The sequence below is a fragment of the Podarcis liolepis genome (assembly GCF_965112155.1).
Source record: "Podarcis liolepis genome assembly, chromosome: 4".
Taxonomy (NCBI): domain Eukaryota; kingdom Metazoa; phylum Chordata; class Lepidosauria; order Squamata; family Lacertidae; genus Podarcis; species Podarcis liolepis.
The window spans coordinates 46,180,161-46,206,030 of NC_139558.1; the positions used below are offsets into that span (position 1 = coordinate 46,180,161).

The window sequence follows — 25,870 nt, forward strand, 5'->3', positions numbered from 1 at the left end:
AAAGATGTATAGCAAAATCCATTAAAACAATGGAAACTATCAACTGTATAATACGTATAAACAAATTTGCTGTCAGAGATACAGATAAATGGTTGAGAGTTTTCAGAAGGTTTGTTCACAATTTGTTTGGTTATTTAGTGGTTTGACTTTCTCTAGTAGACAATTCTGAAATAACTATTTTGAATCAGATTTTGTTTGTAGCCAATTACTATTACACTTTAACTCACATAAACCAAAACAAAAGCAAGGAAGTCCAAGAATAAGTTAAATAATTAATGTCAAAAATATATAACTGTCAAAGCTGAGAATTGTAAAGTTACTCAAATAATTTTTAAATATTAAAGAATACCATTGCTAATCAAAACTGTTTGGGCCAAAAAAGCAGACCATAATTTTATTGCTGCTAGTGCACATTATCCTATATAGGTAACAAATTTGTGAGGAAATGCTTTAAGTATATACATTTTTTAGGATTTTTGTCACAGAAGTAAATAGGAATAACTTGCATGCAAAGATGTTCACAATCAGAATAAAGGAATGAAGTTACCAAAAAATTCCACAATGATATATGCCTGCAAACTGGATTTCCAAACTCTGATTTGCATCAAAAGTTGAAAAAATCCAAAAGCTTGGCATTTGGAATCCAATAATATATTTGGAAGAAAGAAAAAGAGTTCTGTGTTACAGAACTATGTTGCCCACAGGAAATGTTAATACCAGGAATTGTACTACATGTAAATTTAATTTACTGCAAAAGAGTTATATAGTACATATCTGAATGTATGTTAAAGTTTGTAACAGTTAAAAAAATGAGATTATGATCAACTGAAATATTTATTTGGCACTACCCATTGCCAATACATGACCTGAATAAATCTTGTTTTATTTTTCAAAGCATTAAAAACAGATATAATATGGTTATATTCCTGCAGACTCATTAATATTTCATTTTGTACTAAGGGCACAATTATAGAAAAGCTTTAGTCTTGTATAGAAATTTACTAGTACAGTTTTAACACCTTGTTTTATTTTGCTTCTATTTAAGACACCATTTCCTAGCCAAGTCTGATCTTAGTTTACATCATAAAGGGGCACTTTCCATTCCCATCATAGTTGTAGAGAGTATCTTGGCAGGAGAATTGATGTTATCAGGCTGTGAGAGTTTCAGAGTTATCATGTGTTGCTCAACTTTTAGAAATGATAAGAACACCACAAGGAAACACAATGCAAATAATAATTGGCATCCGTGTGATAATAAGTACAAGGGTAAAGGTAAAAGACCCCTGGATGGTTAAGTCAAGTCAAAGGCAACTAAGGGGTGCGGCGCTCATCTCGCTTTCAGGCCGAGGGAGCTGGTGTTTGTCCAGGTCATGTGGCCAGCATGACTAAACTGCTTCTAGTGCAATGGGACACGTGATGGAAACCAGAGTGCACGGAAACGCCTTTCCGCTGCAGTGGTACCTATTTATCTACGATATTGCAGTACATCACTGATTACCATTGACCATCCTGGCTGGGACTGATGTGAATTGTAGTCCAGCAACATCTGGAGGGCCAAAGCTTTCCCATTCCTGAACTAGTGGGATCTTCTGAGAAATCTCACTCCCGTTTCTTTTGAAGATCAAGTCAGTCTCAATAAACATTTTCTGATTCTATCAGAATCTATCTTATTGTCCTAAGTGTTAGGACACTTTTCTAAGATGAAGTATTTAAACAGAATGGTAGATTCCAAAATTAAGGAGGATGGAATATACCTTGCATAACCCTGATTTCACTCAACAATGTAATTTTTGGAATAACATAAGCCACTCACATGACACTCCCACCAGCAGAAGGAGAGGCAATTTTCAGCAATTTTCCCTTCCTCATGTGCTACCTCTCATGCTGCTCTGGAGGTTTCCCCAACTCCCTGGAGATCATTCCTGGGGGACTTCTGCTAGTTGCTATGTCATGTGAGTACAACTCCACTCAGTGGATGTTCCTGTCAGTCCCCTTTGCAGACTGTCCTTCCTGAAAGTTGGGGCACGTAAAACAGCACAGTGGGACTTCAGTGAACCACACAACTGCTTCCTTGTGCCAATTATATTTTTGAGTCTGTACTCCAAGAATTATTTCAGGTGAAGGATTTAATGGATGGCTCCCAAGTAACTACAATCAATTTTCATAGAAAATATAATTCAGTAGAAAAAGCATAATACCTTGGGTGGTATTCAGTTAAGTTTTACTCATAGTAGATCCACTGAAATTAATGATGAAGCTAAGTCTGTTAGTTTCAATGCCTGCTCTGGGCAAAACTTAGTTGAGTATCACCCCTTGGAAATACCTGTTTGCTTAAAAATTGAAAAATAAAGGGGAATGTTTAGAATATGCAAGGAGCTGACAAACAAGTATTTGCTGCTTCTAAATGCTGCATTTCTGTAGTAAACAGTGACTTGACTTACATCTGTATTTATCTTCCAAATGTGCTTTACAGAGGGAAATAACACCAGTTTTAAAAGAGAGGACACGGATCCTTCCTGTTCGACCCCTATTGAAATTAAATCACAGGAAAAGGAGAAAAATAATACAGTCAAATATGTGAATTATACATGCAATTTATATTTGCTAATTCTAAATGTATCAATGAACATCTTAGAAGTTAAGAAAAAACTCAAAAGGAATGGAAAAGCCCTACAAAACAAATAGATTATAACTCTGCCAAAGGGTAGCTATTATTAGATAAACAAAGCTTCACAAACTTAAATTTCAGAATTATGACTTCTTTTGTTTCTCCATATGCCACACAATTCACTCATGTATGCTGAACAGCAGTCTTCAGCAGGCTTTTAAGTCTTAGAAATCCTATCCCATGGGTATGTCATTGTTTTTAATATGAAAATGCATAGTAACTTCTTAAATGCCTACTTAAATATTCTATCATTTTATTTTATTATTTTTATGGTTAGAAGTTGTTTTAAGATTGTGCTTTAACACTGTAACCTGCTGTTGGACCTTAGGGTGAAGGGCAGGAAAAAAACAAATCACAAAAAGTGTTTTTATAATACTTTTGAGTTGCCTTTGCCTCCTGTCATAAAAGACATATTGTGCTGAAATACAAAATTGCATTTATATTTGGTAGAAATAAACCATTACATCAACTGAATTCTATAAAGAAATGATTTTAGCAACTAATAGACATTCTCTTTGCACCTACAGATTAAACAAAACACAATAAAATTGAGATAGACTATCATAACATTACAACAAAACTAGAACTGGGGCAGACTTTGGAAAGGAAGAAAAATTGTAGCTCCAGAGGATACTGCTGGAGATACCAGCAGTTCCTAATACAAAATTTAGCAGTCCATGATTATCTTAATTAAAACTTGATGAAAAATTGTTGGGATCTGGAAGAATTCCAATGCTGTAAACCATTTCTTTAACTGAAGATTTTCCTTTAATTAAACTAAAACCAGTTAGTTGTGTTCTTTGAAATGAACTGACAATATTTTATTTGCCCATAAAACAGCTTTTTTGTGATGTGGCGTCTCATGAAAAAAGACAATTTTAACCATGCCATGGTAAATCCTCTGCGGAGTGGGGCTGAAAGCATATACCAGACCAAAAAGAAATAAACAAACAAACACCCTGAAGGGCCTACTAGATGATTTAACAAATGAGACAGAAGCTGACCCCAATTATATAGGACATTCTATTTAAATCTGTCATTTCCCAGTTTCACATTTCATAACAGAACTGCACAGGGCTCCAAAACTAACCAAAGTATTTGCTGAATAGCCTTTAAGCTATTAGCTTGTATTAAACTTGCACTCTGATCACCAGCTTGCCAGCTCTGAGCCATTCATTTTTCTAGCAAGGACAAAAGTTCATTATAAGCAAGTGTCACTGAAGTCTACCCGCACATACGTGTCATAAACATTCAAAAGCCAGTTGAGGCACATATCCACGCAGAGAGGGACGTTGACTAGGTTATTGTGCTCTTGTTCGAGTCGATCATAAATGGTAGTCAAGCAGTTGATGATCTGAAGTATATCCATTGGCTGGTCATTCTGTTTGAGGTTGTGCTGGTCCAAGGCATCACATGCAGCAGACAGACTCAGGAGATCCACTGTACAAGGAATAAAAACAACAATCCTAATAAGAAGCAGCCGTAATCTGTGACAATCGAGACAATTTAATTATCTAGCTATGTGTGTTGGACTTAACCACTAGTGTATTAGCTTTAAAATGTAGCTTTCATATTTCATTTTTAGTATCATTCCGTCACTAATGGATTTTCTCTATATAGGTATGATCTAGTTCTAGTTCAATGGCATAACATGTTACTTGTCTAAAAAATGCTTCTTGTCCAGCAACAGTCTATTTATCAGCTTCATCCCCTGGGATCAGGCAAAGATCCTTTAATACAAATTTATTCGCCAAATTGGAAATGCAGTAAAATACTTTTTAACATGGAGCTTAAGGCTGAGTGTTCAGCTCTTCTGAGAGAATGAATAAATGATAATTAAATGAACTCCTCAAGGAATGGGTGGCAGCCTAATTGTATATGCACCTACAAATAAACAGAGGTTATTCTCTTTCAGAAAAGTTTTCCATGCCAATAAATGACAGTGCCTTGAAAGTGGTTAATGGTTTTTTTTATTTTTGTTTTTAACTTGCATGAAACACCACTAGCATATCTACTAAGCAGTGGTGTGAAAATACATTTTTCTTCAGAGAATTACTGAATAACTAACAGTGACAGATTATTGTAATCTCTTGCACTTCCCTCCCAACCCGCCCCCCCCATACCGAGGCTATTGCTATGGGGGCAGACTTGCTATGGGGTGTGCAGACTTCAGGATTGCAGTAGTATGACTGCCTAAGGAATGTTGTATCTTTCTTCCTTTCCCTATATCAACAATTCAAGATTAAAGCAATTATGCTACTGGAAATTCATTAACAGCAACGAAGTTGGGTTATTTGTTGTTTGTGTCAGATTGGGCAAGGGCATATGGATTGAAGAGAAGTTTCTTGTCCGCCTCTGTTTGCCTCCTGCTGCCGTTGCCTTTGGAGTGATGCCACTATGGAGCTCTGCCTTCTGTTGTGGACTTTCCCCTTCTGCCCACCACATGTGTGGACATACAGAAATGGAGAATCCGCTCACCAGGCCAGCACAAAAACCATAAATAGAGCTTGCCAGAGGCAGGAAGGATGTGGGGCAAAGCCAGCCCTGCTTCTGTTGTGTGATAGCATTAGGCCTGATTTATATCCAGTTGCTGAACCAGGTCTAGACTGGCACAGCAATTGGTCTACCCTGGCAACCATACATGGCAGGGCTATAGATGCCGTGGTCCCCTCCACTCTTGAGGCCTGGCTGGGCTGAAAGAACAGCAGCCTAAGTCTGGATCCAACTCATTATCTTATAAATAATGTACAGTAAGACTGTAACTTATGCACATTTAACTTGTGTGCATTCGGCTTTACGTGTGTGGCAAAAATATCAAAAGGGTCAGGGTTCCAGGGGAAATGACTTTGGTAATCTCACCCACCACTGAACCGAATGGGTTTGATTATATGTGATTTTGGCTTTAGGCATGATCCCTAGAATAGAACCCCAGTGTAAATTGTGTGCTTAATGTATTGTCATACTCTGGGAACATGATTAACTTAAATCCTATTGGTTTTAATGGGTTTACTCTAACCACAACCCATTATAGATATCTAATTCTAAATTAAAGTTATGATGATTTAAATTTTATTGCTATTAGCTGCCTTGAGCTCTACTGGAAAAGGCTGGATACAATATGTTTAATTTAAAAAAAATCATTTGTGGTTACATCCCTAAAACTCATTTGACAAGTTGTCCAAATTTCATTTAATGTTAACATGCAATTATATATCCCCACCCAAAACTTTTTGATACAGAACAGAAACTGGAATTTATTTATTTTTAAACGTTTTCATTTGGTGCCTAGACTAGAGCAATTAGTAGCCTGGTGGCTTTAATTAATTTAAATATAAATAGCAACAGTATTTTATGCATGCTTACTTCTAATTCCCAGTGAGTTTAATAGGTCTTACTTCTAAGTAAGTGCAAATAAAACTACAGTCTTGCAGTGCAATTCTCTACATGTCCATGTAAAAGTAAGCCCCATTGAGTTCAATGGGGCTTATTCCCAGGTGTGTATAGGATTGCAGCCATAATCTCCTCAAGTAAACAAGTATTCATTTTAATTAATACTCCTAACTTTCTAAGGAATGTTGTATCTTTCTTCCTTTCCCTATATCAACAATTCAAGATTAAAGCAATTATGCTACTGCAAATTCATTAACAGCAACGAAGTTGGGTTATTTGTTGTTGAAAGTTAAGAACATTGCTACTAGCAATATATCACAGCTTCTATAGCCTACATATAATAGGGGTATTTAAGATGAGAGTTGAAAGTAGTAAAAGTAGTTAAAAGTCGAAGTTGGCAAATGTGTCCTTTTTTTTGCTCTTCAAAATATGGCAACCCTAGCTTTGTGCTTCTTACTTCGGAATTATAATTCCTTGGAGAACAAACATTGTTAGCCAGCCATATCAAACAACTCCCTTTGAAGCAGGCATGAACAATAGGCTTAGGTATTTAGCAGAGGTGGCAATGCATGTTAAATAAGAACATCCGGGATGGTAAAAACCTGACTTGGCCCTAATTAAACATGCTAGTGAAGACAAATTATGCTGTAAAGTTCTTACAACTGCTTGAAGGAGGAGTGGTATGAAACACACACATATCCATCTTGGATAATTTGTACAGTAATTTGTACAGCTTTACATTTCCAGAGACTTACTTTTTTAACAATAATTTATATATGATGTGCCACAGCATACCACCAGTACGTATTTACACTTGCCAGTGAAACATACTGCATTCAGAACTGCCTCAGTTAATGCTATAACCTTTTTTATTTTTACACCTATGTAAAACAGTTGCTTTTGCATAGCCCCTTCCATGTTAATGTAATGGTTATATTGTTACACATCATCCCAATCTCTGAGTTTAAGATTCCAGGAGTACCAGGTCTGTGTTCCCCTTCAATGAGGCACAGCAGAGCCTGCGGTGTCTTTATGATACATGGTTTATTGACACATATATACAACCTGAATCCAATAGAGGGATCTGCAACATTACATTCCAAGAGCCCATAGCCAAAGCACTGGGTTCAAAACAGACATCAGCATCCTGCGTTGTTTTTTTAACTATTTCTCCACCCCACTGCTTAGTAACTCTATTCCTTAACTCCTCCCTGCCAATCTAAACCCTACATTCTTATCCCTTGAATAAACTTTTCACACCTAGCCCCTTTGAGCTCTGTACTTCCCAATGGTTTATCTGCTCACCAGGCGATCATCTCAGGGAAGCTTGTCTGACTTAATTAGCACCTAACTTATGTGAATTTCCTAAGGAAGGGTCACAACTTGAAATGTCTGCCTGCTTTAATTAGCTTTCACATATGCTAATGAAAAGACTTACCTGTGGGCCCACCACACCTCTTACTGTACCCTAACACACACTTGGGACCACTTTAAATACACATGAGTTTGGCTACTTCCCAGTTCTAACAACCCAGCCTTAATTAAGTCTTACAGCCACAGATTCATAACAATATGAGATACCAAAATTCAGAAAAAGGTTTTGCTTTATAAGCTTATTGCAGCCTTCAATGTTGCACAAACAGATTTCCACTCATATAATGGGGCTTCAATTGCCCCTCTTCCCTACAGCAGCTCCCCAAGCACCAGATGGTCACCTAATCCTTTGGAGTCCCTTTTGAGGGAACATCAGGGGTGCTGTGAGGGAAGAGGGGAAGCTGAAGTGGGAGTCCATTCCATTTTACAAGTGGGAGTCCATTCCATTCACACACAGACAGCTTTGGATACCACCCTCTAGATGACAATGAAAGCACAGAAATACCAACATTCAATAACAGTTATCATGAACCTTCAGTTAGTTTCAAAGCCCACAGTCTAGTTAGAAACTCTTCTTCATCATCATCATCATCATCATTATTATTATTATTACTGTGTATTTTGGCTTTCATATGCAGTGCTATTTTTCTAGAAAAAATAGGTGCTGGAACTCACCATGAACACTTCCCTCATCCTCTTAGAATGGCAATGGTGCCCACCTGAGAGGTGCCGGGAAAAAGCTGAAAAAAAGCCCTGCATATGAGACATATAATTGAAAGGGGGGAAGCTTTTATTTCATTCTGATGATGTTATTCTGTTTATTTTAAAGTCTTTTTTGTCTCTGGTCTTCCTCCTGAAAGCCATGTGTTTATGTGTATGCATTTTGCATATTTTCATATAATGATGTTAGCAACCAGACATTTCTTAGAACATATGTATTTCCATATGTATTTCTATGATTCAGAGGGTTTTCAACTACATCCTCAATATATACCCGAACAGAACCCAAAACTGTCAAGTTTAACAAGCAAACTGAAAACAATTTTCAAATGGGAAAAAATAAAAGAAACTATGGTGTGCAACTTCCCTTTAAAATATTTCCATATCCAAATTAAGGGGAAATTTCACTGAGGCTCATAACATTTCCCTGTTGAGAGGGAGAATCATGTATTCCACCTTGCATTCCTTTCAGGAAAAGGTGGATTAATGTATTGTTTTATTTTATTTTATTTCTTTCACAAAACTCCTGCTTAAACAACGGTATTTCCTAGAGCCATATTCTGGGTACAAGCCTGAAAATGAACAGTATAAGGGGTGGGGGAACAATATTGGGGAAACTAACAATGAAGTATTATTATTATTAAATATTTATTTATACCCTACCTTTTCCCTGACAGGACTCAAGGCTACTTATCACAATTTTTGAAGTATACGTTTCTGAAGCACATATACAAAAAATGAAAGTTTAGTAAAATACTCACAACAGAGAGCTTTCTGTAGTCTTCGGAGCTTCATAGCAGTTCTGTATGCTGAGAATCTAACATTGTTCAAGTCAGCTAAGAGGTAAATGAAAGAAAAAAGGGGATGAGAGAAAATCAATTATTTCATAATTGATGCTATGGCACAGTATTTGGTGAACAGATAAACTAAAGATTCACTTTAAATAAGAACTTAAATATGAATAAGAAATATTTAACTAAGAATTAAACCAGTAACCGTGAAAGGGCTATCCTTAATATTAACAACACTGCTCTCATGCGATATGCTTCACACATAAAGGGCAGAAACCAGCCAAAGATAAGTACCATTAAGGCTGCAAACCTGTATCTAGTTACCTAGGAGCAAGTCCCACTGAACTCAACATGGTTCAATTCTCAGTGGACATGTATAAGATTGCACTGTGTCAGTGATTTCAAGGGAGATTTAAGCACCTCCTAAACTTTTTCCTATTGAAATTCATGGCATTAAGATATTTTTTGGTTTGGCTGGATTATGGCCAAAATGATGCACAGTACTATTGCAAGACTAAAGTGTTGTTACTTTAAAGATATGAATTAGGAAATCTTCCTTTCCCACCCCCCAGCCCCCCTCCTTTGGCTTGGGATTGGCAGGCTTTTTGTAAAGAGTACTTGAAAAGAGGAAAAGAGAAGGACTTAAGGGAGGGAGGGAGGGAGGGACCTCTGCCAGGGTTTGCATGTAGGAACTAAACCCCGTGATGCACCAGAGAACAATGCAGCTTTATAAAGAGCCAACGCCAGCGCCACTTTCATCTACTTTTGTGCTTGTTCTTTGCCGCATCAGATTCCTCCCAAGCCTACCATTTCACTTCATTTAATAACTGAGCAGTTAAGGTGCCCCTTTAAAGTTACAATGAACAGGGACAGAATGGGATCTCGACCAAGTAAAGATGGGTTGAGAACAGAAGTGCCACAACATCTTTATTAAAATATTTATTCATCCCACTTCCAACAAAACAAATATATAAGCTCCGAAATAAACCCAGTGAGCTCCTTATGCTTCAGCATGGGGTGGAATGCAGGCAGGTGGGCTTTTGTTACCATCATGCCTCTATGCTACAGCCCACTTTTGAATGCGGCCTCATCTTGCATATCAGGGATGAATGTGCCAAAATGTATACTGTACAAAAATATGCCTCTAGATCTGGTGTATTTTTCTCCTTGCCTTGTAGACACTGCTTCTTTTCATGGGGACAGTGCAAAGAATAAAAGGTGCTAGCCTTTGAAGTTGCACCATCACACCTGACACTAGCATTCACAAATTAGCCTTTCATATCAATCCTGATTAAGCACCACACACACACAAAAATGTTCTTTTCACTTCATAGGTCTCTTCTGACTTTCCCTCCATTCTGTTTCTCATGTCTGGTAAATATTATGGGAACTGCAGAAAACTCCCATGAAAGAGTTCAGCACCCAGAGATACAGTACTCTCCTGCCCACCTTTTTTAATATAAAAAAGTAGCAAAAAACTCACTTCATATCATCATTTAGCTGTCAAATAGACAAGCATCACAATATCTAGACTGCAGCTTTCAGAGTATTCATTTTGAATGTCTGCTAAAATACCTTATCTTGTTAATACTACTAGCCTTCATTATGTATTTGCTGTATTCCTGTTACAGACTTCCACGCACCTTTTAAATAGGCTGCTCATTAGTGTATTGTTTCGGCATTGTTCCTTCCTGCCAGATCTGCCTCACCATAATAGAAAGTGCCTCACAAACCTTCATGTGGCTTAGAATAAACTATGGTACTTAAACAATCCCATAGACAATAAATCTATCATGAAAGCAAATTAATAAAGACCTATTTTGCCAAGGCACTGTGACTGCAATTTCACTGTGCAGATGTGTAAAAAAAAGAGAATGCTTTAATTAAGGACAGAGGGAAGAAGCAAGAATACTATGTTACAAATGAGAAAGAGAAGTGAGATAATACGGATTAACATATAAATAGCATCTGGTGAAAGAAAAAAAAGCATTTCAATGCTCTTTAAGTAATGGAAATGATAATGTTAGGAGGAGAGCTAAACTCAGTAAAACTTTATACAAAAACAGCAATTAGTTGGCATATCTGGATTAATAATACCCTTACATGGATACGCATGTACAAGCTCCACGTTCACCTACCCCACCCCTTTCTTTTCCTCCATTTGCTTTCTCTGCTGGAGACCTTTTTCCCCCACAGTGCAGCCACAGCTCATAGCTCTTTGCTACATGCAGCTACAGTGTAACAACCCCTAAACCTCTGTCCCACTTCCCTCTCACTAGCACTTTTCAATGAAATGTTTTTCTTAACAAACATTCTCACTTTGGATCTCTTTTATAAATAGAAGTTGCCCGTAAAATTAGCTAATTTGATAGTGCTTAAATTATGCAGCAGAAAGGCACCCATCATATATGCCTGAGGCTTGTTCACAACATATGAATCTGTGGCAATGAAGCTGTATGCTTGATTCATACACATGATTGAAATTAGGCTGCTTTTAATTTTTTTTCAATATAGGAATTATCAATATTATCAGTCTCCTAGAGTAACCTACTCCAGAACCCAACCACCCCAATAAAACATAATATCATGTCACTCTCTTCAAAACACTTGTAACAAAGAGTGCTTCCAGACAGTTTATTCTGAAATCAGTGCTGCTCACATACATATATTTTTTACCGTCCGCAGCCTGTTATCAGAATTCCAGCCTATAATTTATACTTGTTTAATCCAGATTTGCCCGCTCCCCATAAAATCAGATTTTTAAAAAAACACTTCTGCTGTCACTGCTGGTCTAGAAGCTTTTTAGTACATGTTTTTAATGGGTGGTTTGTTACGTATGTGGTGACATTTTGGTGGGTAGTTCTAATGCTGCGCTTCTACTTCTGTTTGCTCCTCACCTGACCACAACCAAGTCATATTGTTCATGGCAGCTAAAACAATATACACTTGCCTATTTCTACCTGCAGAACAGGGCCGGCTCTAGGAAGAGGCAAAGTTAGGCATCTGCCTCAGGCAGCAGATGCTGAAGGGCAGGGAGTGGCCAGAGCTGTGAGTGCCATGCAGCCTGCCCTGCACCCCTGTGCTAGCCTGCTGCCTTCAAAAGCAGTGGAAGATACAGTTCCTTTACTAGCATTAGAGTAAGATTAAACTACAGTCCAGTTGGCATCTGCACATGCCTTGGGAAAGAGGACCATCTTGTCATTCACCTCTGGCCACAAAACGTCTTGAGCCAGCCCTGCTGCAGAAGGTGCATTTAAATTTCAACACCACAATTAGGAATAGTTATTTTCTCAAGAAATTCATATAGTACATGAAAGGATTACTCTTTGGAAACTGAAACTGCAGTACATGCACTATGCTTTAAAAAAAATTATTCAACAGAGACATATTGTTATACCTCCTTAACAGTCCTGGCTCTGCACCCTTGAATTCTTTTGGCTGGTTGCAATGTCTCCTGCAAGTGTGATAACACTTCTAACTTGCTTGGATGCAGGATGGGGAGAAGTGTGTATGTATGCCTAGAATCTCAGATTTTTGCCTTGCTGCAATGCAGCCTACTCTACAATGGTAAGAGTCACACCTACTGCTCTGCCTAGTTTTACATCTATCCCCTCCCACAATTCAAATGTCCCCCGGGAAGGCTATCTATGAGGGAATGCAGTCCTCAGGCTGAAAAGGGTTCCCCACCTCTACTTTAAGTGAACAGGAAACCTGCTGCCACACGCTCAACATACCTGCTTCTATGAACATAAAATGGGGTCAGGCAAAGAGGCAGTTCAGTGAGTGCTTAGTTAATTGCATGAATAGCCAGCCTCTCCCCCACAACCCACCGTTGTTGAAGAAGAAGAAGAAGAAGAAGAAGAAGAAGAAGAAGAAGAAGAAGAAGAAGAATGTTTAATGCTGATCTTCAGAGCAACGGTGAAATAATAAGTGATTCAACTTGATAGAAAAATAAAATAATAAATATTAAATATTGGCATGGAAGATTTGTCTCTCTTATTATGTACAGCATGACTATTACAGTTTGCTATTGACCAGATTTTATGAAAAGAGCAGTCAGGCAACAGTTGTTCAGGCTCAATTGAAAATGCTGGCTGAATAGGATGTATCAATGGCTAACGTTCTATCCTGATACATATTAAACTGCCTATAAAGTAAAATGTTTAGGATAGTAAAATGTTTAGGATAGTCTGCCAAATTCTGAAAAGTTGTTAGAGCTTGGAAAAATATGGTCATACAGAGTCCATAGCATTATAGAGAGCCAGTAGACCAGATTCCCACTGAACCAAGTAAAAACTGAATGAACCAGATAAAACCAATTTTGACCATTTTATGGGCCAATAGGATAGCCACACTGGGATGAAAGTCCAATTGAATTTAACTGGCCTTCAATAATCCATTTATTATGCCATTTCCTTAAAATATTTGGCTAGTATTACACTGGCTTTTAATAAATATTATTTTCCAAATGCCATACCAATGTGGTATACCTCCTCTTCTTCCTGATCCTTCCATGTAGCCAGGAGTTTGGAAGCTTTCACTTCTGCTTTTGGTTTACTGTTTTGTCCAAATTGGCAAACTGTGGTACACTATGATTTCAAGCCTGCTTGAAAACATGGTCTTTCTCTGAATACAGCTAGCTATGCTTTATCTATATACTGTACCTGATCGTTCGTAAGACTAAATTGTTGGTTAGGTGCTCTAGGACCTTAGAAAAGCTGCCTTTTCCAACTTGGGAGGGCCAAAGGAGTGCAAAAAGGTAACCTTTGGACACTGTTCAACAGTACGATCAATTCAGATGCAATGGTGAAGATGCACTCAGTGCACTGTTTTTGCCTGTCATCTTTACATGCTCCAGCATTATGTAGGTGCCAAAATTAACAACTATGGTTAATGCAGGAGTGCAACAATGAATAATGTAAGGATTCTATGAGTCATGCCTGTTGGGATATAAACTTCAAAATTTTACCAGGATATTCTTGTAAACAGGGATCTGAGTTTCAAACAAGAATTTCAAATCCTGGGTTTGGAGTCAAAATTAAGTTTTCATAAACCAGCATCAGTGTAAGTTCAGGGCAGCAGCATTCAGCTGCACACCTCACTTTCTACTAATAAATCCTTACTCAATTGCAGTGATTTCAGGGTTTCCTGTTAAATTACTATACTCGGTAATTATCAGGGTAAAAAACTCCAAATGTAAACAGCAACTGTCTGTATTTGAGGTTAGTTTATGAAACTCAATGTTTTTAGTTACTTTTAGTTATTACATACAGTTTTGCTATCAAATACAGCACGTCATGCTATCAGGCTTTCTTCCTGCTCATTTTAATATTTTTTTGTCAGTTCTTTAAAAGTTTATTCCAAAAGCAGAACTTTGAACAATTTTAGACTATGAATATATTTATAAATGTATTAACATACAAAAGGGAATGGTGGTATTTTTTCCCCACTTACAAAAGAATTGGCAAGCATACATACCAGAGGTAGGATATATAATGGGATGCCAGCTTAGTATTGTAATTCTTGAATAAATTGCACTAGATCCAGAAACACATTATTATCCACATATTCCTGCACTGCAGGGGGTTGGACTAGATGACCCTTGTGGTACCTTCCAACTGTGATTCTGACCCAGAAAGCCAGATAGAAGAATAATATAGACACCATTTTGAACGCCAAAGAGAAAACAATCTAAAAGAGAAACCATTCATTCAATTACCACAGCTGATCTCCGTGCCAGTTTATGGCCAATGTATCCCAGCTTTTGATACAAGCTTCTGATACGTAGTTCAAAAATACATTGTGTAAGAGATGTGTCATGTTTGCTTGCATTGACTGCGACCTATTTATGTCTTTATTCTCCCCACTTTCTTTTTACACATAGGGTTTACAGTCACAGATGATAAAGCAATAGATTCTGGAAATATAAACTAAAAAAGCATCATGCTTCAGGTTAAGAACTGTGAGTTGCCTTTACGATTTTACACTGGTGAATTCAGAGACAATCCAAAGAGGTAAAAAATAAGTCCACATTCATGACTGCATCCAGCTGCTACAATTATCATTTAAAACAACACTAGTTTACCTGGAGGAAACATACCCTTTCGTTAACTGAAAATGCTGAGGTCGATATTGCTAAAATATCATTAAAACACAACACTACACATTTTACTGAGACATTACCATAGAGCTATGGTGCAGTTTAAGATGTAGTTTGAAAATAGTTTACAATTTAGTGGTACTTATCCATGCTTAAGATCACTGGCTATAATTTAACACATGTGTTAACATTATTGATTAAAAAAAATATTTTTGATTGAAATTATTTGGCTTTAAGTGTTAATACTAGGAAGTTTGAACTGAGATAATGAAATAAATAATAGTGTGACTTATGTGCTATTGAAATGCTTGAACCAATCAACATTCCCTCAAACATGTAAGGAAAAGAGATGGCAATGCCTTATAGATGTCAGACATTATAGCCATGGCTTGGGAATTGGGATTAAATATGTTGTCTTGTAGCTGTGTTTTGGGGCAAGGGAATTGTATTTTGTTCATGAAAGTGTGCTCTGTTATTTTGCAGTTTAAATCTTGTAGGAAAAGAAAATCACTTAAGAGTATATTCATCATCTAGTATATAACCAAATTATAAAAAGATGACTATAAAAATCAGGAAGCAGCATAACCAGCAGAGAGCATGAAGAGAATGATCTCTCTTGCAGTTTTGGAGAAGGTCACATTTATTTATTAATTATGTACTAAAAATGCTTCTAGACCAAATGTTGCCTTAAATACTTCAGGCAAATTTGATTTTAAAAAAACACAAAAAACACCAAGCATTACAACTGCAGCAATTATTCATATTGGTTTAAAACAAAAATGCAGGGCAAACCTAAACTGTCCCTCAATTTCTGTCTTCCAGTCAACAAATTCCCCTGTCCCCACACTAAACTCTTGTTACTTTTTTTTTTCCTGTTTCAGCTGTGGACAAAGTAGGGTTCTCTATATTCCCCCTCCTCTGGCATGCTGCCCACTATTACTGATGGGTCACACATCAAATGGAGCTATTGGGGCTTTGACAGATTTCAAAATACGGTAAGACTCAGAATTTTATTTGAAAAGGTGCATTACTTTCCAAGTTTGGGAAGAACAGTTCCATTTTTAAAATCCCACTTCTGACCCTGACTAGGGGCAGACAACTCAAAGCCTTGCCTGCTAAATACAACAGTGAAGGCATGCTCATGTTGCATGTAAATGGATAGGCAGGATAAATATTTTTAAGCAACAACACAGGATCAACACAGAGACTGTGAAACATACGTAGACAAATACTGAAGTGGAATTCAGAGTTGCTCTATCACACCCACGCCCACACACCCGTGCAAGCATTTCAGCTTGCTAGACAGAACAAGCCCCCCTCTGCCCCCCAGCATGCTGTTTTGGGGTTTTTCCTGACCCCTCAGGAGACAATTTTGAAGGAGATGCATGGGCAAGAAGAGGGGGGAAACCCTGCTCCACAAGCATAAGTCCTAGGGTCTTCAGGCTGACCCTGACCTTCATCTGCCTGGTTTCTTTCAGGTGTCCAGTTCACCCACCGCCTAATTCATAGCTGCTGCCATTGCCAGAATCTCTGGTTGCATTTTTCTGCCACCACTCTATTATTTGTTGGCTGCAATCCAAATTCCACTGACATGGAAGTAAGCCGCATGGAATTCAATTAATACCTACTGCTGAACAGACATGGTTAGGATCAGGGCTTTTTTCTAGAACTTACGCCACCAACCTCTGTGCTGCCCCAATCGCCATGCCATACCATGACACACCGCGCAGCCAGAATTATGCTGTCAGTTACCTAACACAGGGCACTCTCACAAACACACTCTACATACTATTTATAACTTCCCTCTCTTGCACACCACATGTACCACATACCTCCTAGGCCCAACAAGTTTCAGCACCTTTTTAACCCTTTTCCCTATATAAAAATGTCGCTACTATGCTGTATATAACAACTTGCTGTCCCGTTTCAAATACTGACATTTTTGTGCCTTAAGCCAGGGATACTAATGCATTGCATTCAATATGTTGTTGAACTACAACTCCCAGCAGTACCAGCATGGGAGCCCAAATCAGTTCTGGTATGCAAAACAAATTCCTGGGCTCAGAATTTTTTAATTCTAAATATATCCCCATTGCAACAGGCTCTGCTTGGTAAAAAACAAAGTATGGTAAATCACATAAGCCTGAAGTCTGCCCACCTCTTTATTAAGTGATGGTAGTTCTACAGTAAGATCCAGAAAGGGAGGGGTATAATTTCAGAGGGAGGAGAAAAGGCCAGTGTTCAAAACTCCCATTGTTCTACACGCATTTTGCCACAGGGAATTTCATTAGCAGGAGCAGTTTCTGAGCTGTGGGCACAGTACTGTACCTAAGATTTCAGATTAAAACTGCAGAGTGGAAGGAAAGGAGGACCTTTTTCTGTCTCCCCACTTCCAGCTACTCTCTGAAGACTGGAGAAGAGACCCTCTTAAGAATATTAAGGGGATGGGCAGGGGGAGGAGTAGACCATGTGAAAAATGAACATAATATTTTAGCTGCAGTTCATTCATTTTCAGCTTTGTATTCTTGTTATTAAAAAAGCATGCCTAGACATTCCATTTGTTTTGCCCATAACCTAAGTTTAAAGTGCCATTTAGCTCCTAGCTTTCATATCTCAGTTTCTAACACTGGAAAAGGCCAAGGGACCACAAAAGCCTAGGACTGGCCTTGGATGCCTGCCACCTATTGCAAGCATTTAATTTCTGGTACCATATCTGAGGCAGGACAACACTGCAAGGACCGAAAAGAAATAAAGCTTTTGAAAGAGGGTCTGCTTTCTAGTACCTGCCTGTTTCACTTCCTCAATGCAAGGACAAAACTTGTTGGAAGCTTGTATTAAGGCAATTTAAATGCAAGCTGAGACTATTTCAACTGCGGTTCATCTTGTGAAATAACTACACCAGCCTGTCATTTGTGACTTTTTTGCCCTGAAAAGAATTGAATTGTGTGAAGTTTGCTAGGAGTGCAATGGACCCAACGGGGGACTCCAAGAGTCTTATATATGAGGCTCTTGAATTAGAGAGATTACTTTTCTTCAATGCACCTCCTTCTGCAAATAAATCCCCAACTGTACAGTCATATAAACACAAAAGTAGAGACAGGATTGTGGAGAAAGTGGATTAATAATTATTTCTGAACTTGTATCTATGCATATAACTTAGTATATGCAAATTGTGTCTAGTCCTCCATTCTCTTATGATGTTGTGGAAATGGTTACCCCCCCACGCACACATTCAGAATGTTTCTGTACCTCTGAATTCACAGAATTCTTTTTTAGTTTTAAAGAACCAGAGAGAAAAGTCACATTTAGCGAGTGAATGCCTTGCTGCTGCAGAAGCAAGCAAATAAAGTTTCTTAAAGGCTGGTAAATATTTGCAATAGTCTGAAAGGCTGGCATAAGGAATGTAAGCAACAGTTAAACTAATCAAATATTGGATATTATTTAAGCTCCAGTAACCACAAATAAAACAAAAACTTACAGAACACAAAAATATGTTTGTTAAAAGGGGTGGGGAAGAGAATAAAAAGCAATCATAGTTTGTCAAAGCAAAATCACAACATTTAGGAATTTTGCACCTTGCTCTATTAATAAATAACTCTTCCACTGTTCTCCAATAAAATGTTCAACAAAACTCTAAAAGTTTAATTTAAACCTCCTGAAAGACATGCATAGAAATACTGCTACAGGACTGCCACTGGGTCTGCAAAATGCAGTATGTAAAAGCCAGAGGAATTGAGTTGAGAAACCTCAAGAGGAGACAATCTGTTCCAGCACTGTGGCTGACATGGTTGGTGGAGAAATTAACCTAATCTTCACAATGTCTTTCCATAAACTCCACTATTTTTTTAAGTGTCTTTCTGCTACTGATCTTATGAACAAAGCAGGATGTGTAGATGCTTTTCACTATTTATTGCCTCTTAAATCCAGGTATGAAACAAATGTAAAAGTTAAACACCACATTAGTGGTTAATGAAACATGGTGTTAGAAAATAGTATTTGCAATTGTAAAGACAAACAAATAGTTCAAAGATGAACTACTGAATGATAAAGAAAGCACAATACTAAAAAGCTATGGTTTAAATAAGACAACCAGGTAGTAATAGCAAATACGATACCATCAGTACGGTAATTTACAACTTTGGATATGTGGTATAAAATAAACAAAAAAAAAAACGGTGTGCAGGGTTATCTTCTCGCAAAATCATTAAAAAGCAAAAGCAAACCACAATCTGTCATTGAAACAGAGTGTGGTGCTGTCAACCATTGTGTTATAGAAAATCAAAAGCTGAAATACATCGGGGGGGGGGGCAAACAAAAAGGTGAACCTATAAAAAGAATCACATAAAAAATGATAGAACAGGGAGAAATGGGGAATATATTCTCCTTAACAGAAAAGCTTGCTATATGAAAAGTTATTTTATGTGGGGGAGAGATACATTATTTGGAAAAATGATTTGATTTTCTGCATGTTAGATTTATAACTTCAAGAGGAAAGAAGAAAGCTTCTGTATGGGCTTGTGATGCTGTATAAGGCATGACTACATTCTTCTAAAACTAATGGATACCATTTTTATATCACCACCAAGCTTGTAAAAGGGCAGTTAAGCCTTCTTAAACTATGAGCATTACTTCAACCAGGAAACCAGATTTCATCCTGGTATGTGCATGTTAGAGCAATGGATAATATAGGTAATAAACATGCAATATAAAATGTACTTTTAATTTTAACTTTTTATACAAATTAGAAAATCTTAAAGGGCTTCAGAAACACCCTATTATTATTATCCATTCCAACCCAAGGCCAAGGGAAGGACTGAATACACATTAAAGATTCTGCCCAAGAGTAAATGGATTGATTTTGAATTGTTCAGTTTATATAAAGTATTATACTGTGCCTAGTATACTAATTTTACCCTGTTCTACAGTATTTCTGACAGGGTTCCTTATTTTGGAAGCACCAAATATATTTAAAAATCCCTTCCCATGCATCACAGATACAAAATTTAAAGTTCTATCATTCCTAGCTAAAATGTAAATATAAACATCTGTAACCCCATGTTCTATATGCCAAAAATAGATCATGTTTTTACTGAATTCAAAAGCTAGATTTTACACTGGGTTTTTATTTGTCTGTTTGATAATAATTTATATTGCAAATAGAATAAAATAATCACTTTTCAACTATGGCTAAAATATTTGTATCTCTCACATATCAAAATAGCCTGCTGATAAACATACAAAATGAAGTGGGACCTTATTTTGAAATACATATTCCTTTCCATACATCCATTCAAAGCAAAAGCACAAGATATTCAAGGGCCAATGGAGCAACATAATGGAAGATGGGGAAACATTAAAGAAGCAATCTCCAACTATAGCCTACAGCAGGGGTCAGCAAGGTTTACCAGCCATAGGCCAGATCACTCCCATGGAGCTCGTCCATGGGCCAGACTGTCACAGCGCAGTGCCGCAAATCGTGCTTATGCATGCCCAGACACTGGAAATCATGTCTGTGCAGAAGCGATTTTTGGCGTCTGGACATGCGCACACGCGATTTCCGGTATCTGCATGTGTGCAGACGCAACTTCCGGCGCTGCTCAGCAAGTCGCCGCGCTGCACCAGTTTAGCGCAGCACGTGGGGGACTTGCCGAGTGGGCGGCTTGGTTCAGGGGCGGCTTATGGGCCGGTAAAGCGGTCTTTGTGAGCCACATCCGGCCCATGGGCCGCATGTTGCCAACCCCCGGCCTACAGTATTTGAAGTGAGAATAGCTGTTCTTAAACATGATTGCTGCAGGCTAACCTTACAGTATGTGAGTGCACTACAGATACTATTCTCTGAGGAAAGTCTTGCATATGGCTTATTTTATTCCCAGCATAAAGGTACTGAAATACTATACAGCGCTTTGTGGACCACACACAGTTTGGAAGGTGCACACAGAAAGGTGTGAGATTGCCACAAAAGTTTAAAGTGCAGAAAAAGGAGGAAACATATCAAAACCTGTCAATCTGTCTCCCTTTCTGCAACCTCCCTGCATTTCCTTTTGGGCAGACAGAACAAATGATCATGCAGCACCCACCCACCCCAAATGCTTTTTGCCTGCACTTTAAACATTGTACGGTCACTCTGTGCCTCTCTCTTCATGTCCCCAGCTACATTTCTGGTTCCAGAAAAAAACACAAGGTACAGGACTGCAGAGATAAGGTTGTTGGGTTTTTTGTTTTTGGAATGCAGCTGGAAGCCAAGGGATGTGCAGCAACTGGAGAAGGGTTTTTTGGCTTAAAGCAAAGAAAACAACCCCCCTTGGCCACACCTTCATGCCCCAAAATTCGGTAAATCAACCCACAAGATGGGTCCAACACATTGACGAGGCTTGCCTTCAGTTAATGCTGGGCCTTGTTTTCAACTGAGAGGGGTGTGTGCTCATGCTAACTAGTTGGTTTTTAAAAGGTAAAATCTCTGCAATGCACCTTTATTATAAAACATGAAAGAACTGAACATTTAAAGCATTTGCTGACACTTAAAGCTAAGATTTTCCTTTTTCCCTATGTTTCCGTTTCAAAAGTTTGCTTCAATGCAGGTATTTGCACTCAAGGTTGTTGTGATTTCTCTAGAAAATATTCCTCAGAACCAATCAGCTGAATATGAAAAATTATCTTACCTAAGGACTGGTAGAGCTCAGTCATTTTAGGATGATCCCAGCATGTAGTCTGTGTCTCATGGCTGCAAGACAAAAAAGATACCAATCCACTTAAAATACTATATGAAGTTTATGCCAGTCCCAATACTTTTAGGACAAACTAGCCTTCTTCTTACACAGATTGCCAAGTTTAGTAGTTGTACAGTTCAGTTATTACATGTGGTAATACAAGGGTAATTTCAGGTCAAGTGACAAAAACCATAATAACAACAATAACAACAACAACATTATTCATCATACTTCTTCCTGGAACCAGAAATATTGTCAATCTTCTAACTAAAGTTCAGGGAAAGTGTCACATTGCATTAGGCTTACATAAGCAATCATATGCAGCACACGCAAAAAAACCTCATCAATCCCTTTCATACATTTTTATACACTTGCCAACTATGTTAAATATATGATATAAAGAGGACACTGTAATGTCTTGTGAAGTGGGCGTCGGATTGTGTGACTTAATACCATCCACAGCAAAAGTGTAATCTTTTTTTAGTCAGTCAAAGATTTGGTATGTGTTGCACAGAAGGCTTGAGAAAGGATTGTGGCCCAGCAATGCACAGATTCCTTGACTGCATTTTAGTCCATGAGTAGCTCCACAACTACATAGCCGAATCCAGAAAGGTTGACACGCTTTCTATTGATCTAGCTCATTAACTGCTTTACAATCAAGCGGTGTATACATTTTATGAAGTAAATAAAATAAAATAAACACAGAGAAATGGCAAAAGTGGCATCATTGATTCAGGGTTTAGTATGTTCCATATTAATGTTCAGTTTAATCGCAGAAAGCAGTAGATTACAGGTAAAATTAAAAATCTGGATTTTTAATTTTTCTAAATTTGGCTTTTATTATTTGACCTGGGCATTTCGACCTTTGCCAAGTAAAGAAAGGAGCTTAATGGGATGCCAAGGACATCTTGCACAGCTCAGAAAAACAAGTGTTATAGCTGAATTCAAAAAAGAAATTAGGAAGGAGGAGCTGAATGATGTGGAAAGGCAGTTCAATTATCCTGGATGGTACAGGAGAACTAGAAGGGCACTGTATAAATGCTTACATCTCCCTATATCACTGGTCTTCGACTGGTAGGTCGGGATGCACTTGAGGGTCACAGCTTGATCCAAGGTGGGTCACAACAGGAGCATTACCAGCATACAAATATATGTTAAAAGATTAAGAAATGAGTCCTCAAATGCATTTTTGGGTTAAAAGTGGGTCCTTGGAATGAAAAGTTTGAAAATACCTACTCTATATTATATTTACACTGCTCTGACACTGGGAAATAGCCAATGAAAACAGCACAAAGTGGTGGGGCAAGGTAGGGCATGAATAAAGAGGAGAAGTAGTAGTAAATAGTAAGTGGGAAGTGGAGAAAAGAGACTGTTACTTTCTACACTGAGAAGAGAAACTTTTAAAGTGGCTTCAAAAATAAAATTGGGAAAGTGAAAAGGGGGTTTGGCATTTATATGTTGGGAAGGGGAAGCTCTAGGGGGTTAATTCTGAATGAAACCTGAGAATGAGAGTTGGAGAGGGACATAAAGGTAGAAATTACCCATAAATTAAATAATCTAGCAGTGCCCAGGTGTGACTGGTTCTCTTAGGCAAAGAAGTTCCAAAGTACTAATACCTCAGTAAACAAAACAACTCTACATACAATTCAAATGATATGACATCATATAGGACATAATGAATGCTTTTATAAATGTTATCTGTAAGAAAAGGCTCTCAAGCAAATATCTACACATAGTAAAGTTCTGCTTCTTTGTAGGACTAAAGAACAGAGATTCGTTGTAAATAAGTTCACATGTTTATAAAGTTACATATAATTTAATGAGATAAACTGTTTTATTATATTGGGCATAACACCTACTTAGTACTACATATGGTTTGCAGACCAGTACAGAAATCCAGTATCGTACATTGATACACTCTCACTGCAACCCCAAGTATGCCTACTGAAATTTAACTGCCAAGTATGTGTGTGAAGGCCCAACTATGAGGTTTGCCAGCTGAAATCAATTTTGTGTATATGAAGGAAATGATTTATTCAACTTTTGCAAATACATGCAACATCTCTCTCATCAGATAGGGAGAATGTCATTATTTATTTATCATTTTTTAAGAGTCATATCTGATATTCAAAAACCAACATTTATTATATTTCGGGCAAGAATCTAAGGAATATTCATTCATGCACTATTAAGGACAAAGACTATTGTGGTGCTAATTCTAATCAGAGGTGCTAAAGTATTTATGAGGAGTGATTTTTATAACCAAAGAGAAAAATAGTTTGCCTTAATTTAAAGGCTCTTTTTAAACTTCCAAGACATTTTTATTAATAATGTTTTATTAATTCATAATATACTTAGTATGTGTGAATAAATAAGAGTAGATGATTAAAAGGATTTCTGTCACTTTTATGCGCTTTCTCCAAATAGTCATTAATTGGCCTGAGAGGTTTTCTATGTTTGTTCGTGTTGAAAACTAACTTGGGAGAATCACATTTATATATCAGTCTAGAAACTAATTGAAAGGATGCTTTATTCAAATCAAACTTGATTATTTGATAAAAGTCAGTTTTAAGAAGACTTTGCTTTTGCTGAAAACCTGTGTGCACTGAGGTCACAGGTTTGAGGAGGGTTTTTGAGCAAACTGCCCTCAGATGCCCATTCTCCAGCTTAGGTGGGTTTAATTGGAGCTGAAGCAAATGCTCCAAGCAGTCCCAACAGGTGGCTCAGATTTCCATTTTATTTTTTTCAGGATATCTGTGATGTAGTTTTGCTTTAGGGCACTGTGGGAGATTTAGGGTGGTTGTTGGAAGCAGCCGCTAAGTGCTTCTCAGAGCAGCGCGCACGCGCGCACACACACTCATACCTTGGAAGTCGAACGGAATCTGTTCTGGAAGTCCGTTCGACATCCAAAACATTCTGAAACCAAAGCGCAGCTTCTGATTGGGTGCAGGAAGCTCCTGCAGCCAATTGGAAGCCACAGAAGCCCCATCGGACATTTGGGTTCCAACGAACATTCGCAAACCAGAACCCTCACTTCTGGGTTTGCGGCGTTTGGGAGCCAAAATGTCCAAGTACCAAGGCGTTCAGGAGCCAAGGTACAACTGTGTGTGTGTGTGTGTGTGTGTGTGTGTCTGTCTATCTATGGGAATCCAGGAGAGGCATCAGCAATGGGCCCTATTGAGACACAGAGGTCCTGGGAGCTGCCTGAAAATGCCAACTGCTGATGCCAGCCTTGCAACTACTCCCAAAGCTCTGGATGGAATCATGTTAGCTCCTGCCCTTAATCTGGGTCTTGGTAACCATTTGGAATATTTATGTTCAGTTTAAAAACAGAGTGACCAATCATTTGCTCACAGCTTTGAATTCTGTACATGTCTATAATCGGTAGATTATCAAATGAGCAAACTTATTTCAAATTCTTGCGTGCGGATTTATGAATATATTCCATTGAATGTTTGATATAGTAGAATTGTGAGGGAACAGACATTGAGGGGTAGGATGTAGGTGGAATGAGGTACAGATATAATTTCACCTTTTCTCTCTGTTTCTTTTTGTTCTTAAAGTCGCTTTAAAGTTTGTTTTTTCCAATTTTTGTAAAATAAAAAATAGATCCATAAACAAAAAAATTCTCAGAAGGTTCAGATACTTAATTTCAATTTCATGCAAACAAGGATCCTTATATTAAAAACAGCCGTTTGGAATGGCTTATTTCAAATCTCTATCTCCTCGCTAATATGACCCCCTTCCCCTCAAGTGTATATAGTCCCCCCTCTACCCCTCTGCTGATACTTTCAAGGCTGATTTAGGTATCCACAAAAGGTACCGGTTTTATTGGGGGTTTGCAGAAGAGAAACTGAGAGCTCCAACCCTCCTGCAGCAGCCTGCTGCATTTCTATGCTGGGCACAGAGGCGGGAAAGAGCACTCCATCCCTCTTCCACCAGCCTATTCACTGGACTGTATGAATTCCACCCACTCGACTGCAAGCAATTTCTCTCACCTATGGCTACCAGGCTAGTGGTTAAATAAATGTAAGGTTGACCCAAGTAATTACAAAGCTTGAGACTATTCCATACTATCACAGAAGCTCAGCCAAATGGCAGGGATGTTTGTCCCTATGAT

General features: G+C 38.0%; 1 protein-coding gene across 29 annotated transcripts in view; it reads right to left on the reverse strand.

Moving 5' to 3' along the window:
* Window positions 1-25,870, reverse strand: part of DMD (dystrophin) — a 1,010,042-nt gene that overhangs the window by 47,055 nt on the left and 937,117 nt on the right. For all 29 annotated transcript variants that reach the window (XM_083498284.1, XM_083498278.1, XM_083498289.1 and 26 more), the window contains 4 exons: window positions 21,703-21,764; window positions 8,914-8,988; window positions 3,907-4,108; window positions 2,442-2,527 (listed from right to left, as the gene is read on the reverse strand). In XM_083498284.1, coding sequence (XP_083354410.1) covers window positions 2,442-2,527; window positions 3,907-4,108; window positions 8,914-8,988; window positions 21,703-21,764 — 425 coding nt within the window. The remainder of the gene's footprint in view (window positions 1-2,441; window positions 2,528-3,906; window positions 4,109-8,913; window positions 8,989-21,702; window positions 21,765-25,870) is intronic.